General features: G+C 32.7%; 1 protein-coding gene across 2 annotated transcripts in view; it reads right to left on the bottom strand.

Annotated features, from left to right (window-relative positions):
• Positions 1-18,639, bottom strand: part of LOC129804470 (uncharacterized protein F09G8.5) — a 32,325-nt gene that overhangs the window by 12,839 nt on the left and 847 nt on the right. For both annotated transcript variants that reach the window (XM_055851788.1, XM_055851789.1), the window contains exons 2-3: positions 18,129-18,194; positions 2,530-2,638 (exon numbers count right to left, since the gene is read on the bottom strand). In XM_055851788.1, the coding sequence (XP_055707763.1) occupies positions 2,530-2,638; positions 18,129-18,194 (175 nt within the window). The remainder of the gene's footprint in view (positions 1-2,529; positions 2,639-18,128; positions 18,195-18,639) is intronic.

Here is an 18,639-nt window from a genome sequence, read left to right as displayed (position 1 = left end):
GGCTTCCAATAACTAAAGATTAAGTATTTGACAGGGTATGTATAAATGAGACGCTAAGAGCAAAAGTGGACCGTTTTAATAGGAAAATACATACAAATGAGAATACTCTTGCTCTGAGCGTCTCAAATATGCCTTATTCCGAAATACCCACAGCGTCCTAAAGTGTACCATTTTTACTTCCTGATATTTTTTGCTATTTTATATAAAGAAATAAAGCTTTATTACTTATTTTTGGTAGGAATCTGAATCCAAAAAAAAATTGGGAAGTCAATAATGTATTTGAAGAAAGCTGAAAATGCTAACACTTGGTCCGAAATGTACCACATTATGTTGGGTCCCGGTCAAAATCCCGGAAGCCAAAATCCCGAAAGCCAAAATCCCGAAAGTCAAAATCCCGAATTCTTAAAAGTGTCATAACTACTTCCACGATTGCACCCGCGCTTGCTGGAGGCAAAGGGAAATCTTCTGTGTCTTGGGAAATTATTCTAAACATTTTCCTCCATATAATTTCATCCCTTTCAGGATTTTGAACATTCGGGATTTTGGCTTTCGGGATTTTGGCCTTTTCGGGATTTGGCGTTCGGTATTTTGGCTTTCGGTATTTTGGCTGCCACCGATTATGTAACATTACAATCGCGAACGCTAAAGGATTTTTGATAATTTATTTCTGGACAATTGAAATATCCGAATTGCTTCTGGAAAGACATTTTTATTTACTTTACTCCTTCAGTGTCGTGGGAAAAATAGCCTAACCAGAGGTAGAAATACATTTTATTGTTCATTTCTTACGAAAATTTTGTTTATTTTTTCTTTCGGAAATTTATACAAAGTTTTTGCTCCAAGTGATGCACGAAAAATTTGATACTGCATCGATTTTGATAAAATTTACTTCATGTTTCTTCGTGCTCTGAATTCTAAGTGGCAAATTCTTTTCTGAGATAGTTACACTACATAAATAATAAATGGTGCTAGGGTCATTTGCCTAAAGCGAGACAATTTGGAAAGTTGGACAAAGCAGTGTGGAATATGAGACACCTCCCTAAAAACTTGATAATAAATCAATTAAATATTTCAATTTTCGATAAGATTATTAAACCTAATTTTATGATTATTTTAGAAGAGAGAAAGTCAAATAGGAGCCTCTACAGAACTCCCGAAGCAAGTGGAAAAGGATTTGGGCGGATGGGGAATTGAAATGTGCTAAAAATTGCATCCGCTTTAAAACTATAACTGCTGGACAGTGCGAGGCCTCTATGAAATTTACAGAACCTCTTTTTGGTTGGACGTCCAGGAAGTTCTTGGTAATTAGCGCTCCTCAACTGTTGCCCAGATATAAAGTAGGGATTAGCATAACCATCAAATGTACAAGTATACAGAGAAAACCCTCAACATTTGATTTTCTACATATTTCGTATGATATTTTGTCATTAATATCACTATGTCCAACTTTCCAAAAGTTTTTGTCCAACTTTCCAAAATTTTGTCCATCTTTCCAAAACGTGTCGTTTTCTAATTTAATTGAATATTACAATTAATTGATTGAAAATTCTAATAAAAACTGTTAAGATTCTGTAAGAATATTTCACAAGGAATCTCATGATATAAATTAAATGAAAATAATAAATATTTATTCGGCTTAAAAATGCATTTGAAATTTAACTTTTTCTTAAGTGTCTCCCTTTCTACAATCCACCCTAGTAATGAATTAATTGATACCATCTCCTCGTACTCCTTTAATATAGTTTTTCTTTTCATAATAATCATCTAATAACTAATAATCTGTAAGGAACGAGTTCCAAAATATAAATATATTTATATTTTGGATATCTTATTTATATAATAGCAATATATTTTCTAAGTCAGTCGTAAGTCACACATTTCCTGAAAACAATGGACCATCAGATTCATTAAAAGAATATGAGAAAAATACGAAATGATTGAAGCTGTGCAAAACCTGAAGGCCTTCCCATAATTTCCATTTCCAAGTTACAATTTTTAACACAATATATAATTTTTAACTGAGAATAAAATAACTTGGAACCTTGTGACAATTCTCTTAAGTCATCTCTTAATAACTCCAATCTCTTAACTTATTCAGCAGACACGGTGTCTCAGCTAGAGCACTCTAAAAGTTTTGGCGCAAAAATCTATAAATTTTTTCAGTTATACAGAGAACTATACTTTCGCGTCTAATTTCTCAATAAATTACCAAAATTACCCATTAAAGTCTATCCAAATAAACAATAAAATATGCTGCAATTGAAACCACAAAATTACTCTCGCAATATTTTTTTTTTGACGACATTGTGACGAATTTTTATATATTTCATGGTCATTCGATAGAATTTTATGTAATAAAATTTATTATATACAATATTTTTGAAGACAGGTAATATGCTTTATATTAGAGACATGAAAAATTGTGTGTGGGTTTCGCATCACTGAGAGACTGAATAAATTTTTTCAGCATTGACGCTTCTTTTTTCTCAACACACGCTATTAAAACGCAACTTGTCCCGAGAGACTCACCTGCAGATACGCCAATTCCGATAAATCCTTTATATTGTTCCGTCTGAGGTAGAGTTCTTGCAAATTTTGGCAGTTCTCAAAATCGGCCAAGCTACTTATTTTATTCACACTGAAAAAAAGTTAGAAGAAAAAAAGTCAAATAATTAATTTTGGTGTTTGGTGGGATAAAAGACACGACAATTGCTCTTTTGAAAATTAAAAAGACACACAACACAGTTCCCAAATGACGTAAGACTTTTGAAATAATTTCACGCGTGGGTTTTTTAATATCTATTACAAAATAATCAAATATCAATTGTTGAGAATAGAACATCGATTTTGACGAGTATCGTGAGAGAAGTCCTGGTAAGCAAACAAATTCACAAAAAAAACATATATATGTCACGCAATTTAATAACTATTCACCCTTTTTGCTCTTTTCGCTTTCCATAAAGCATTATTTTCACACCCTTTCCTTATGGCTTATGTGTGTGAAAATAGTTATTAAACTTCTGCAGTGTTTATTTTGAAGAGGAGTGTAAGAGCAAAAAAAATATCATGTGATTGATGGTTGTAATTTGTCGGAATTCTATCAATTTCGTTCGAGTAACTTCATTTCCATTGACTGAGCAGAGTGAATGAGAAAGACTAAAACAAAAACCGCCTTCCTCCTTCACATCTTCAGCAATAAAAACTGCATGGTACTACTTCTAAATGTCTATTCAATTAATTGCCCAAGAGTCATCTAGTTGAAGAAACAGCGGATTTTGATATGAAAACAGACAAGCACTGCTACTTCCGAGGGGACATAAACTTTTGTATTTTAAAATTCAATGCAGAATCATTCAAGGTATTGAATTTGAAAATCGGATAGATATTTTTTTTTAATTTCGGACATTTTGCAATTACGGACACTTAATTTGTTTCTCAAAATTTTATAAATTTTGTTTTTTTTTTCTTATTTCTAGAAGTTATTCGAGACTAAAGAAACAAAATTATAGTCCCCACAAATGACATGCTGTAGAAAAATCATTGGGAGACTCAAAAGAACAAGACACTTCGAGAAACATGGTGTCCGATATAGCACACAAACCCAGAATAAAAACTACGGACGGACGGTAAGGACAAGTGCAGCATTGTGCTGTTATCATGTTGGAACTCCTTCAAAAATAAAAATCAAATCAAATTTCCCCAATTTATTTTTAAATAGTTTTTCAATCAAATTTTGGTAAGTTTTAAAGATCACATGAACATTTTGGCCAAGAACTCGAGTGGATAGGTCTCAGTGATGAAATGTCCGTGCTAATAAGTGCCAAGGTAAATTTTCATGAACAGTTAAAACCTCTAATCTGATACATTTATTTTGTGAGTACCTCTTGAACTTTCTTTTTTTTTATGTTCACAAAAGGAAGAGGATATCATTACCGATATATTGGTGGGTTTCACGCAATTTAATTATCTATTAAAAAGGCTTGAATTGATTCAATTCGTATATCGAATTATAATAGTGCGTGCATCGCACGAAAAATCAGTACCGGTTACACTCATTTTATTCTATTTGAGGAGTAATTATTTTATACGTATTGTTCTTCCGAGCACACAAAGCAATATGTATATTTTTATTCAATAAATAAAAAAAATCATTTTTTTTTATATCCAATTCATGCTTAGGACTTTATCTACTTATGTGCAACATGTCCGAAATTTGATTCTTTCAAGGCAATTTGTCACATTTAAAATTATATTTCAAATATTATATTTCATACATTTAGGTAATTGTATCTTAAAAGGATCAAAGACTTGAAGATTTGAAGAATAGACATTTTTTTCTAATTTTGTGAATATATGTAATATTTCGTTTTACGACATCAGTGGTATCCTACTGCAGTCGTAGAGTGCGCAAGATCTTTACTTGGCTGTTCAAATTAAGAACAACCGCATTATATTCAACATCAATCATGCACTGAGAGAAATCTGAAAAAGTTAAAATAACATTCCGGAAATGTTTATTTTACTCTGCAGTATTGATCCGAAATCGATGTAAATATTATGCTTTTTAGGTGTATTATCGGTTTAAATTACCCTTTTTCATGTTAAATTTACCCTTAAAAAGGTGTAAAATTAACATTAAAAAATGTTGATATATTTTTACACCTAAAAAGTGTTAAAGTTATGAGGAAAAATTGTTAATCGCACCCTCTTTTTTTCTCAGTGTAATGGCCTCTACATACTAGGAGAAATTTCTCTAAAAGATGCATTTTTAAAGAAAATTTCCCTATTCTTGTAGACATAAATGTCATAATTTAAAAAAAAGGTAATTTTTGACGAAAATTGCTTCTAGTATGTCGACATCATAAGGAAAAGCTTGTATGCTTCAGACGCGGTGGGTTATTCTTTAATTATCTAAATAAATGTGACAAAAACACTAATCGAGTTATTTCAATAAACTCTATACTAAGTGCATTTCAAAATTTCAAAATAATTTTCTGAGTTATAAATAATATCTTATACGGTTTTCAGATCCAAGGTTTTCCCTGATGGCTTAACTGCTATAATCTCTTATCTGAGAAGATTTTTTGAATAAAATTAACTTTGGATTGGATTAATAAGAGCAAATGATCTGTTAGATTCTGAAAAGCCAATAAAATTGTTTTTTTTTTTTTAGGATTTTGGACCTTTAGGAACTGGGCTAAAGCTCCAGTTACACCGCTTTGAAGTCAATACATAAAAAAGTGTCTCAAACTTGCAGGCTCACCTCTAGACACGGCTAATTGCGAATTAGAGCGATTTTAGTCCTGGCAATGCCCTTAGTCCCGGGACCGTGATTCGTAAGGGCCTCGACAGACTTGAGGATTATCCGAGAGATGGTTTAGCGTAATTATATTCGAAATAATGATTAAACTACATTTCCGTAATTTTCCACTAAGTCGTCTCTAGGCTTAAGTCGTAAGTGTGACTAGGGCATAACTCCTAAAGGTGTGGCCTAAATTTATTTATGTTAGACCTCACCTTTGGAAGGCAATAGGGTAAAGTAATATAATAAGGAATTAGTGTTACAAGTTGGACAATTCGCCGGTACAAGTTGGACATGGCTTTTTCTTGATAAATACAGTACAAAATTTGTTTTTAAGCACAAGGAACCAAATTATAAAACTAAAACATTAAAAATATACAAATAAAAATGAAGTACTAAATTTATCAAGCCAAAAAGCTCTGTCCAAAAAATAGTACCATTGTCCAAATTGTACCACTGTCCAACTTGTACCACTTTACCCTAATTCTCGTCAGAAAAATATGGAAATTTATAGCTTCAAGAGGCTATTGGCTGGTTAGGATGAGCCTAATCCGAGGATAGGACTAATTCTTGTAGCGCATTTTTCTATGTATATATTAATATTGATGTAAAGAAAATTCCAGGAAAAAATACTAAATTTGCAATAACATTTTGCACAGTATAATTGACTGTATGTATATGTATATATCATAAAATTGTTATTGCACAATTTTACTCCAGTGTATTAGCCCCCAGATTCCTCTTCCACAGTGCTCTCATTGTCAATTACATGCGCTAGAGAATTAATAAAACTTTCACTGATAATCAACCGAGTTTTCTTTTGCCGCTTCCATTTATTGCCACTTATTTATTGTTCCTCCTTTTGTTGGTTATTTTGATTTTTCATCACTTTTCCACCTCTTAATCTCGTTTCACTTGTTTATGCGTACATTTCTATTCAAATTCTAAATGTAGTTGAAGCGTAAAGATTTTTGTCTCTTCAGTGAAATGCAAAGAATTAAATGGGAGAAAGATTTTTTTATGTTATATACAATTAAATTTACAACATTGCTATCGGGGGGATATTTGGAAGAATCTACCTCTTGGGTAACATTGCACATGCACTGCATTTCTGTTACGATGTTCCAACGTCTCAATAGACATTAAAGAAAAAAAAAAGAAAATCATATGGTGAAGAAATTTCATGCGTCGTCAGTCTGTGAAGAAAATAGAAAATTCCCTTTATTGTTTCTCCTCCTTATGTCTCTCTCCAAGAGATTTGAAACTCTCTCGCGCACATTCACCGTCGTTTTTAGTACATTTTAATCGACGTGCAACGGTAAAGACGTGTTTTTCTATATATACATACTTTATTTAGAATCAACAGCATAAATTCCTGCAATTTATTATATTATTTAGTATCACAGCATCAATGCACACGAATCGTCATGAAGTCTCAAGAGTTCATTTCCATTGCGATTTACAATTCTTTTCTTCAAAATAACTCTTTTTTCCATCTTCTTCTTCACTTCCCATTCTCTTTTGTTTGTTTCACACCCAAAGAGATGGCAAATAAACCATAATTTTGACCTCTCTGATGGATATTGCATGAAAAGACTTCTATATATAAAAAAATTCCCTTTCACACATTTACAGCAAGCATTAATTTCTCACACGAGTAAGAAGTAAAGCCATAGATAAAAGAATATATACATATAGCATTCCTTTTATGATAAGTAGGAAAAAATAAAACAAGAAATTTTATTGAATAAATTAATTTACAACTCAATCAACATCATATCATTTTTATAGCTTTACTTTTCAATCAACTCCACAGTTAGGTCTTCTACTATGGAGGTAAAATCCCATGTAGAAATTTCATAAATGATGCGTGTCAAAGTATCACAAGGAAACAAGAAAATTGCACACACAAGAAGATGTGTATTATGGCATAGAAAATCACTTGGTGGGCTTCAAACAGTTGTATTTGCCGTTCTTTTATGCAAAATACCTTAAATATATTTATATCATTATGCACTACAAATCTCATTTTCTCTCTCATCTCTCTCTCTCTCTATTCTCTACTTAATTATCTTGAGGAATTTTCTATCCACAGAATCTCTTTTTAGAGAATATTTTAGGCAACGGGGAAATATTGCCAAAACATTAGCAAGTCTTTAATTTTCCGCATCGTTCATTCTATGTAAAAACACTATAAGAACTTTGGAGGTGTAATTTTCTTTTTAAAGAATAGACGATCATGACCGCTTAAGTATCTAACTAACTGTTTTCTGGATAATTCTGGGGATTGTTTTTCTGTTGTAAATTGTATTCTAACTAGAGACCATAATAAGCTCGAAACTTTCAAAACCCATTAACCCTTTTAAAACAAATAGATGGTTTCACAGCAAAATCATCTCTTTTCTCCATATTTCTAAATTATATTTTTATCTTGTTTAAGTGGTTTCTTCTTTGTCAATGCATTGGCCAAATTGGCTTTAGGGGAAGGCTTTCAGGATTCGCGCACACTCTAGCTTTTAGCACTTATGTTATATTTTTAAAGAATCTGACCTAATGGTGATATATTTTAATAGCTAGTAATTTCTTGAAAAAAATAGGTCAGATTCATTAAAGGAACCTGGGAAAAATATTAAGTGTTCGAAATTACAATGTGTGCGAAGCCCGAAAGCCTTCCCTACTCTTCATTTACCCCTTATCGTGTCTACACGGTCTACACACTATAGAAGCAATTTTCGTCAAAAATTGCCTTTTTTTTTTTAAAAAAAATTCCGACGTTTCTGCCTACAAGGATAAGGGAAATTTTCTTTAAAAAGGCATTTTTAAAGAAATTCTTCCTAGTGTGTAGGGGCCATTAGACGAATTCGAGACAGACTCGACCAGGGGCCTCTCGAAATTTCATTTTTCCATACGTTTTTGCATAGAGGCACTGAAGACTTTTGACAAGTTTTTTTCCTAAAGAGATTTGACTTATCAGTCTGATATTTCAAAATTGTTCATTAAGAGCTATTTAAAAATACATATTTAATAGTGCTCGCCCAAATAATACCAGAACTACGAGGAAATTTGTTTAAATCGCGGTGCAATATCTGCAAAATGTTTACAAGGAAAAGTGAAAAATATCTTCACTTTTTATTAGGCTTGATGGGCACCTGGACTCGACAGTTGAAAAATCTACACCTGCCCAGACTCGAACCCTAGACCTCACAGTCATAGAAACACTAATTGATCCGTTAATAAAGTCCCTCTTGTAATATTAATGCACAAACCCTTCAATTTCACAAAAATAAATCCTTCAAATGTTATACATACATTGTTAAAAATTTTCAGTTTCATTTAATTTTAAGGATTAAACGGCCTATAAATCTCCATAAATAAATATGTAAATAAAAGTAAAAGACTTTTATTATCGTAAAAGAATAATTGTTTTTAATCGACCTAATTTCAGATTTCATGTTATCATTGCCTTGTTCCAAAATCACCCTCTTATTTCTCAATTTTCAGACGATTTTTTTTTTATTTCTAGTTAATGGGTGTGCTCACAGCCGGTGTTTGAGCCCCCAAAAGTATCTCGGGTAATAGGTAAGAAGCTTTCTAATTGCACGAAATCTAGATATTCGAAAAAATCAAAGACAATTTCGAATTTTCATACTCAAATTTCGGTTAAGATTATAAATATTGACATCAATGCTCTGTAGGGGAATTCTGTAATTTTCGTGGAGTTTTCACGCGTGAGTTCGAAATCTGACAATGCTAATCGAGCTTTTTTGTCATATCATATGAGTTCGAAAATGCAATTAATTGATTTTTTAATGAAATTCCTTTACTTGATGATTTTATGAAAATACAGTACGTCTTGATTGATTTGTTTAACAAAATTCATTGTCATTTGAATTGCCAGAAATCTCAAATATGTGACTTCTGACAATGCCACGTGAGCTGAAATGGCAATGTCACGGCTACAGAATTGCATTTTCGACAAAGCTCTCCTTAGATTCGAACCCAATTTGTCACATGGCATTGCCAGGGCATTACAGAATACCCCTCCTGGACAGACATTCGGCTTAAGCCGAGAGACGGCTTAATGTAATTGTAATCAAAATAATGATTATACTACATTCCTATCAATTTTCCACAAATCCGCAAGTCTGTCTAGGCCATAAGGGCCTAAATAGACTCAGGCTGATCCTCGAGAATATTTAGCCTGTATAGTTTGGCAATAAAGTATTGGTAAAATAAATTTATGAAAAGGAGTACTAATAGATTATCCCAAGCTCAGAGTGCATAAAATTTGGGATAGATCTTTACTTCTAAATTTCACAGGTTAAATTATTCAAGATGATCCACCTGAGTCTATTTTGGCCCGAAAAAGATGTCCATTGAAGGGAATTAATGATAGGACAGAACTAATATGAAAGCTTCTTGTTCTGATTCTCTCCACAACAAAATGAAGATAGACATAATGTTGATATTTTGCTCTGGGCACTTCGAAATTCGAACAAAAATTTCTTCTTACTTTAGAAATTGATATTCGAATGTCTTTTCCTGGGGAACTTCAGATTGTGAGCGCTCGTGTTTTTTTACAAACTATAAAAAAGTATCAGAACTATCGTAAAACATTTAATTCTAAAAATACTGTTGAAGGGTAAAACAGAAAGTTAGAGTATTAAATTTAATATAAAGGAAACTGGTCCTGGAAAAAACAACAAAATCTCTAATGAGTCAAACTCTCGAATAGCTAAAATCTGGAATCGCCAAAATTCTGAAAAGTAAAAATCTCGAATGGGCCAAAATCCCTAAAAACCAAAATATCGAATGTCAAAATACCTAATTCTTAAGACTCATAGCTGCTCAAATGAATGCACCCACGCTGACTGGAGGCAAAGGATTGTTTGTTATATTTTTGGAAATTATCCACACCTGATATTCTGTATTATTTCGTCCCTTTCAGGATTCTGTCATTCGGGATTTTAGCTTTTAGGATTTTGGTTTTACTGGATTTTAACCAATTCGGAATATCGACACATTCAAGATTTCGAACGTTTCAGGATTTTGGATTTCGGAATTTTGGCCCATTTGTGATTTTGATTATTCGAGATTTCGGCTTATTCGATATGTTGGTTTTTCAGGATTTTGAACCATTCAGGATTTAGAACTTTTCCAGATTTTGGCATTCAGGATTTGAATAAGAATATTATGTAGGTAATTTCAGATTTTTTATGTAACACTACACAAAAATCTCTAGAATTGAAAGGCCAACCATATATTGTTTAGCCATTATTTTCGGTTAATAAACTTGAAAGGTTAAGCTCAATACATAACCTCAACCCTTAGGTCAAGTTGGATAAAGATACTCAATAAACTATAATACATTTCTAAGGGCCTTGACAGACCTGAGGGTTAGCCGTGAGACGGCTTAGTGTAATTTATACTCGACATAATGGTTCAACTTCACTTCCACCATTTTCCACTAAGTCGTCTCTCGGATTAAGTCGTAAGTGTGTCTAGGGCATAACTTATTACTAATTTCTTTTGACGGCTGAATGAGCTATAAAATATTATAAAATATTGAACAATAAATTGAAATCTCCATGCGAAATCTTCTTAGACAATCTTTAGAGTTGTTTTGCGTGACACTCACGTGAGTCTATTCCTCTGTATAATTAATCCATTTAATGCAAAATTCCTTCAACTGTTTTCTTCTCAAAAAAAAATCTGCTAATTGTGAGATAATATACAAAATTTTTGCCACAATACTTTTATAAAATGCTGTGCCAAAGTAAATTCCTACGTGATTTCTTTCGTTTTTTTTTAACTTCCATTAAAAGAAAGATAAAAATATAGGGTAAAAAAAAATAAATTTGAGGTATTCAGAAATGTAGAATTTCGTTGAGAATACAATAATGCTGTTAGATACTAATTAGTGGAGAAAGAAGTAAATGTTAATTTTATTACTTTGTGCAAATGGAAAGAAACCATGGAGGAAATGTTTATAAATTCAACTGAAAGCGTCATTTTAATATTTGTTGATCCACTCTATTGAGAGTGATCTTGGTGGGAAAATCAAATAAATTGTGAGTCACATGAATGCAAATAAAACACCCATGAGGCTCACATTTTCTGAAAAACAGAATTGAAATTCTTGTTCCACAAATAACTTATATACAGTGAGTGTCAATAGTTTGTTGCCTAATGGATGTTTGAGAAAAGAAGTGAAAAAAATGACAGAAAAAAATACTTTTCCAAATTTTTCTTTTTGCAGATGAGTTCCTTGTAATCCGTAGATATTATTTATAGTTTTCAAAAAAAATAATTAATTTTATTTCATATCAAAAATAATTGTTTTCCAAAAGTTGGTCATTTTTGAAAAATCAAAAGTTTGTTGCCTCATTAAAAAAACTAATTCAAAATGATGAAAACGTGCAACCAACTTTATGTAAACCGGTTACATTTTGAGCTTATGTCATTTGATAGGCAAATGGTGGATTTGTACATTTTTAAGGCTGTCAATGGTAAATATATAGGTGTAAAAGTGATGATAAATAACAAGAAATAATCAGTTTTTTGATAATTCATAATTTAGGTTATAATGGCAAATTACAAAAAGTTGAAAGGTGGGATATTGTCCAGAGATACTGCTGGAAGGAATTGGCGTCGCTTAATTGCCAAATTTTGTGGAAATTCATGAAAAGTTATACATAAAATAGTCAAATATTATAGTTATGAGGCACGAGTACATCTGAAAAACGCTACTGGTAGACCCAGGGTTTCGACTCAGAAAGTCGATAACCGCATTCTAGGTATCTCTGATAGTAACCCCATGATGTTTGCTTCAAAAATTCAGAGTCGGCTGGTTACAGAAGGCATACAGGCTTCAAAACCAACCGCAATTTAATGAAAGTGGTAAGAATAATTACTTGGTTTGCAGGTTTCCATTGGTAAACAAAACCAATCTGGTTAAAAGGTTGTAAATTCACTTGGAGCATGCTAAAAACGTAAAAATACAACCTCTTACGCAGTTTGGTTTTGCTTACCAATGGAATCTTGCGAGCCAAGTATCTATTCTTATATTTTCTTTCATTTTGAGTTTGATTTTCGAAGCATTTGAAGCCTATATGCCTTCTGTAACCAGCCGACTCTGAATTTTTGAAGCAAACATCATGGGGTTACTATCAGAGATACCTAGAATGCGGTTACCGACTTTCTGAGTCGAAACCCTGGGTCTACCAGTAGCGTTTTTCAGATGTACTCGTGCCTCATAACTATAATATTTGACTATTTTATGTATAACTTTTCATGAATTTCCACAAAATTTGGCAATTAAGCGACGCCAATTCCTTCCAGCAGTATCTCTGGACAATATCCCACCTTTCAACTTTTTGTAATTTGCCATTATAACCTAAATTATGAATTATCAAAAAACTGATTATTTCTTGTTATTTATCATCACTTTTACACCTATATATTTACCATTGACAGCCTTAAAAATGTACAAATCCACCATTTGCCTATCAAATGACATAAGCTCAAAATGTAACCGGTTTACATAAAGTTGGTTGCACGTTTTCACCATTTTGAATTAGTTTTTTTAATGAGGCAACAAACTTTTGATTTTTCAAAAATGACCAACTTTTGGAAAACAATTATTTTTGATATGAAATAAAATTAATTATTTTTTTTGAAAACTATAAATAATATCTACGGATTACAAGGAACTCATCTGCAAAAAGAAAAATTTGTTAAAGTATTTTTTTCTATCATTTTTTTCACTTGATTTCTCAAACATCCATTAGGCAACAAACTATTGACACTCACTGTATATTGGACAAATTGTAACAGATTAAATTTCTCTCAAGAACAGCAAGTTTAATCGAGTCATTTGCCTTCTTGTTCCACTATTTCCTAGTTTATGCTAAATTTTTTTTACAAATATATTCTCGCAGAATTATGGGGGTGTTTGGGAAGAAGGTAAAATACCAAATTGGGAAGTCGCAGAGCAAATAAAATCTCATATTATGAAGGCGTTTGATGATCTTGAAAAGTTGTATTTCTTTTTGCTTTAAAAGGCGGAGGAACAAATACAGAAAAAAAACTCAATTTCGACTCTCTCAAAATGTTGAAAAAAAAATTATGTCTTCATGGAAAAATCCCACAGATTTTTCACTTTCATTGTACAAATGGCCAAAATTAGTGTATGACACGTCAGATATAATATTATGAGAGACTATATAAGAGGTCTCTTCTTCCTATCCCACCAGGGAGTCAACCATATAAAATCAATTCCATTTCTATCAATCAAATAGTCTTGTGACATACTTTACCCCCAAATATCGATTTAATATTACTTCCTCGGAACTTGTTAAATAATTTACATCATCCCCACCCAACAATCACGCGCCCAAAAGACAAACCACTGAGGGTGGGTTGGAGAATGTACATATAGATAACACAAAAGATTTTGTACACTTTGCCGATAGTGAATGAAATATGCAAGATAAGCTATCGATATCTGATTCTCCATGAAACCATTGGAATTTTATACAAAACAGCACCTGAGTGTGTGACAAATTGATTTCCCGGAGTTTTCGATCGACACACACTCGGTACTTTGTTTATAAATTCACTCCCCCTAGGGAGATTCTTCCTTGTCTGTGCATAATAAATTTTCTATTTTGAATGAATTTTGCAGAAAAATAATGTGTTGATTTCAAGACGGAAGATCACAAGAGGCAATAATTTAGAATTTTGTTGATTCTTTATTCAACATTGCAAATTTATTTTCCTTTTAACCAGTTCTATATAAAAGTTCGATAAACTTTTTATATATTAGTGAAATGTAGTAACCTTGAGTGGAAGTTTCTCTGAAATTTTTCCATATTCAGCTTGATTAAAAAAAAACAATATACAGCTTAGAATCGAAAAAAGCAGTCTGCAATAAGGCTTTGTCCACACATAATTAAATATTGAACCTTATAAAATATTTTAACCTATTGCTTTCTTCGATTAGCTAGAGCTTGAAAGCATTCAAAACTCTATCCCAATCAGAAAGAAAAGTCTGAACTAGGCCTGAGCTAAAAGAAAAGCCGAAGTGAATTTGGTGGTGCCTGTTGGCATTCTGCGAAATGCCACGAAAATTCACGTAGAGGAAATGAGAGGTTTTTTAATGTGAAAATTGTTTAATTACTGAGAGTTAAGTCATTTTTACAAGAAAATCCTTTTAATAATTTAATTGAATATAGTTATTTGGGTTAATTGTGAATAATTGTCGATATAACCACAGAAACATTGGGATGAAATTTTCAACTGGAAGACTCATATTCTTTTGAGCTGTCTCAAAATTCAGGATAGGTTTGAGAAAAACCCTTTTGTACAACACTATTTTGGTTAATAAGGAATGCAAAAGTACATATTACAAGAAGGGACACGACCTGCTAATAAGGATAAAATAGAGAAGAAAATATTTTGTCGTATTTCAGAGATTTTTTGTCAAGTCAGTTATTTGTGTCTCTATCTCTCTCTCACAGTTGAATTGCGGGCGATTTAAGAACTTTTCATTTGAAGTGATATTTGCATTTAATTTCTTTGTATTTCTGCAAGATTTAAGTAAAAGGGTGTGTAGTGAACAGCTGTCCGTCTTCTGACAAAGCTATCAAGAAGACAATTTCTTTCTATATGAGTTTTTATGTCTGTTATGTCTTTTTTTGGCGCGAAAATATATATCATGGCACCGTGAATGAGCGGGATTAGTGTTACCAGTATGGCTATCTGTAATTTCCATTAAAATTATCAACACAAAATTTCCGATATTACACGACTTTTAACGAGCACAGGTCTGCTAAACCGATCACAATCAGTAATGAACCGATAAGTAAATTTTATCCGAAAATCACTTTTAATAGTCTGAAACTTGGAGCGTTTTTTTGAGTGATTTATGAAACGGTTTAAATCAGGTTGTGAGCCGGTAAACGGTAAATAATATGAAAGTATTTTTGAGGGCAGTTACGAGTTTGATCATTTCGAAAATTCTAATACTAATACATAATACTAGAATACCGTTGTCGCTTCAGTTTAATAATAAATAATTTAACTAATGTTACTATTTTAGAGTTAGCTAAATGAAGTAATTCCGAAGTACAACGAAGAATACTCATTTTTTACAGCGAAAATAATAAGGCCGAGAATACTAATTCGGTAATATTGATTGAATAGATTCGAAGAAATAGTTTAATATTCTGATGAGATTAAGATTACATGGGTTTCAGTTCGAGGATTAGCCCAGTCCACGAAGGCCTCGAAATCCTAATTAACAAACGATTTCAGTAGTTTTTTCTTAATCTAATTTTTTTTAAGATTTCTGTACACATCAGGAGCAATTTTCGTCAAAATTACAGATTTTGACGGAAGTTTCTGATAAAAGGGACAAATAATCCTAACCGGCATGTGTAGGTGAGATTCTTAACGTGAGATAACTCGGAATGCATGCAAATTCGATTTAGAGCTGAAGTTGGGGGACACCATTCAGTTATCTTGAATCAAATTCGTAAAATTATACAAATTTTGTATTTAAACCAAAATATCAAGAATTTGAATGGACTGACAGAAAAGTAACATATGGCTGAAATGTAGACCAGAATGTTCTCTATAATTTTGCTGTAGAACTTGATCTCATGGATTAATCAAAAGCCGAGATAATCGAGATTGTTTGTTTCTGAACTCGTTTTCTTGCCCAGAGCGCCCCAAGTGTCCATTTGATGAACTTCAACTACATAGTCATTCGAGGAGAGATGGAACACCTTTTTTATATTCAATATTGCGGATACGTTTTGAATGCTGTGTCTGTAAATCCTTCCGTGTGTGTATGACCATGAACCGACCACCCTTATTTTAGGGCGAGACAAAGACGAAACTCACTGGTTTATTATTTGAAGACTCTAAATTTAAGATATCAATATTAGAAAAGCCTAGATGAAAATAGTTACTTCGAAAAATAGGATTTAAAAAGAGTTGCATTTTGAGGCACCCAAAAAAAGTGCTAAAATATAGTTAATCGAAAATGACAACGAAAAAGAGTCAATTCAACATCGATTCGAGTAAGTTTAACTCGATTATTTTTCTGAGTGAGAAAATTTAAAATTTTTCTTTTTAATAATTGCGCCCCTAGAGGTAATTTTATGAACTTACGATGTTAGAAGAAAAAGTGGCATTTCACGAGAGCTTTGCAAAACTCCCTCACTTTTTAAATTTTGACAATTAGAACCAGAGTTATGGCCATTTTAAGATTTTTTTTGGAATCTTAGCTCGAATCAGGGGACCTTAAGTTTGGTATTGATCGAAAGGTCTAAGGCCCAGCTATAACATACTAAAATTTGAGGCCGATCGATGCCATAGGGGCGGACCTATTGAGAAAACAAAAAAGGAGTTGGGGGACAATGCATCAAGTTTCAATTTTCACTCGATATATAACCTTTGCCCAAAACCGCAAGTCGATATCTTTCTTAGTTCGGAAGCTATTAAGCTCCAAAGAGCGGCCGGCCGGCCGGGAACGGTTTTTAACCACCCATATATTCGTGATCATGAAGTGGAGAAACACATTTTGGCCAAGTTTGAGCCCAATCGGAGGACATGAAATTTTGGTAGGATTATAGTAGGTGAGATTGTTAAGAATCTCACATGCATAGGCATTAAGATCCAATCCTAAGTCAAAATTTTCTAGAAAATGCCTAACAATAAATCAGAAAAATTATCCCATGACTAAACTTTAGGTCTGTACCCCGTATCATTTTCTATTTCGTTTTTTACGTACTTTGACCGAAATCATAGTTAAATTTTTTTGGGATATCATTATGTGCTTTTTGGAAATTTCAGGCATTGAGTGAATGAGTTAAAATCGTAAATCCAAAATGTACATAAATTATTTTCAGCTAATTTATTTTCAGCAAGTTCAGTGAAGTATTTTATTGCTGAAACTCGTTTTTCATAAAACTTTCTTATGGAATTTTGCAAATTTAGCATCCTTCCAAAAGATAATGAAAATATTTCTCTTTAAATCTTCCAGAAACTTTCGCTTTCTTCCCTCTCTAAAACTTTTCCTAAACTTTTAGGAAGATGCATTCAACTTTGTGTCTCTAATCATTTAGTTGATATTCTTTATCATCTACATGGAAAAAAATATTTTGTAAAAATGTTCGTAAATGTTTGTGAATTCCTATGGGGGAATTACGAAATGCTCGTGAATCGTATAACCCACAAACATGTTTGTAAAAGTTTGTACTTTTTTCACAAATATTGTTCGTAACATGATCACTTGACGAGCATTTTTTGTATTTTTACAAACATTTGTTCGTAAGTATTCGTAAACAGAAAAATGTTCGTAAAATTTTGTCATTTTTTTGTAAATGTTTGTTTTCCTGTCGAATATTTTACGAACATTTACGAACAAATGACAAAATTTTACGAATATTTTTGTTTGTTTACGAACATTTACGAACAAGTGTTTGTAAAAATACAAAAAATGCTCGTCAAGTGATCATATTACGAACAATATTTGTGAAAAAAGTACAAAGTTTTACAAGCATGTTTGTGGGTTATACGATTCACGAGCATTTCGTAATTCCCCCATAGGAATTCACAAACATTTACGAGCATTTTTACAAAATATTTTTTTCTGTGTATTTCAAACAACTTGTTAAACATTAAACCATTAAATGATTATATTGGGAACTGTGTCTGTAAATCCTTCCGTGTGTGTATGACCATGAACCGACCACCCTTATTTTAGGGTGTTTCTTTTTTTGGGGTCAAAAGTAGTTGTTAAGAGCAATTTACTCACCTGAGAGCCAACACTTCTACGCCACGCATGCGACGAATAATAGACACATCGGTTAATTCGCTGCCCCTGGAAGAGGGATTTTCCCATTAGTTGGGCGGAAATCTCACCCTCAAGGACGTAAGACGCCCTCGGAGGCCGCTAGAGTCTCGGAATGCGTGCAGAATTCTTCATTTTTGTTTTTTTGGGAGGGAATTTAAGCCTCCGCTAAATGAGAGGTGAGATAGTCAAAACTGTTGCGGAGTTGTCCATAAATGGACACTCCTTTGGTGTTGCTGCATGTCGTCACGGTCACCGTGTGGAAATGTAAATTAATTGTATTAAATGGGTACTGTTCTGGGAGTGCGGGTGAAAGAGGCAGGGAATACAAATCACGCCTCACAGAAACACAAACAAAATACTGTTGAGGCGGGTTTAAATGTCTTTCTTTTGGGAATTTTGCTCAAGAATCAAGAGTGATTTTTTGGAGAGATGTGTTCGAATTTGATTGGCAGGAAGTATCACTGAGATCTCA

Source organism: Phlebotomus papatasi, chromosome 2 (genome assembly GCF_024763615.1).
Source record: "Phlebotomus papatasi isolate M1 chromosome 2, Ppap_2.1, whole genome shotgun sequence".
In the NCBI taxonomy this organism is placed as follows: Eukaryota; Metazoa; Arthropoda; class Insecta; order Diptera; family Psychodidae; genus Phlebotomus; species Phlebotomus papatasi.
Note: the sequence above shows the minus strand (reverse complement) of the source record. Positions and strands in the feature narration are given on the sequence as shown.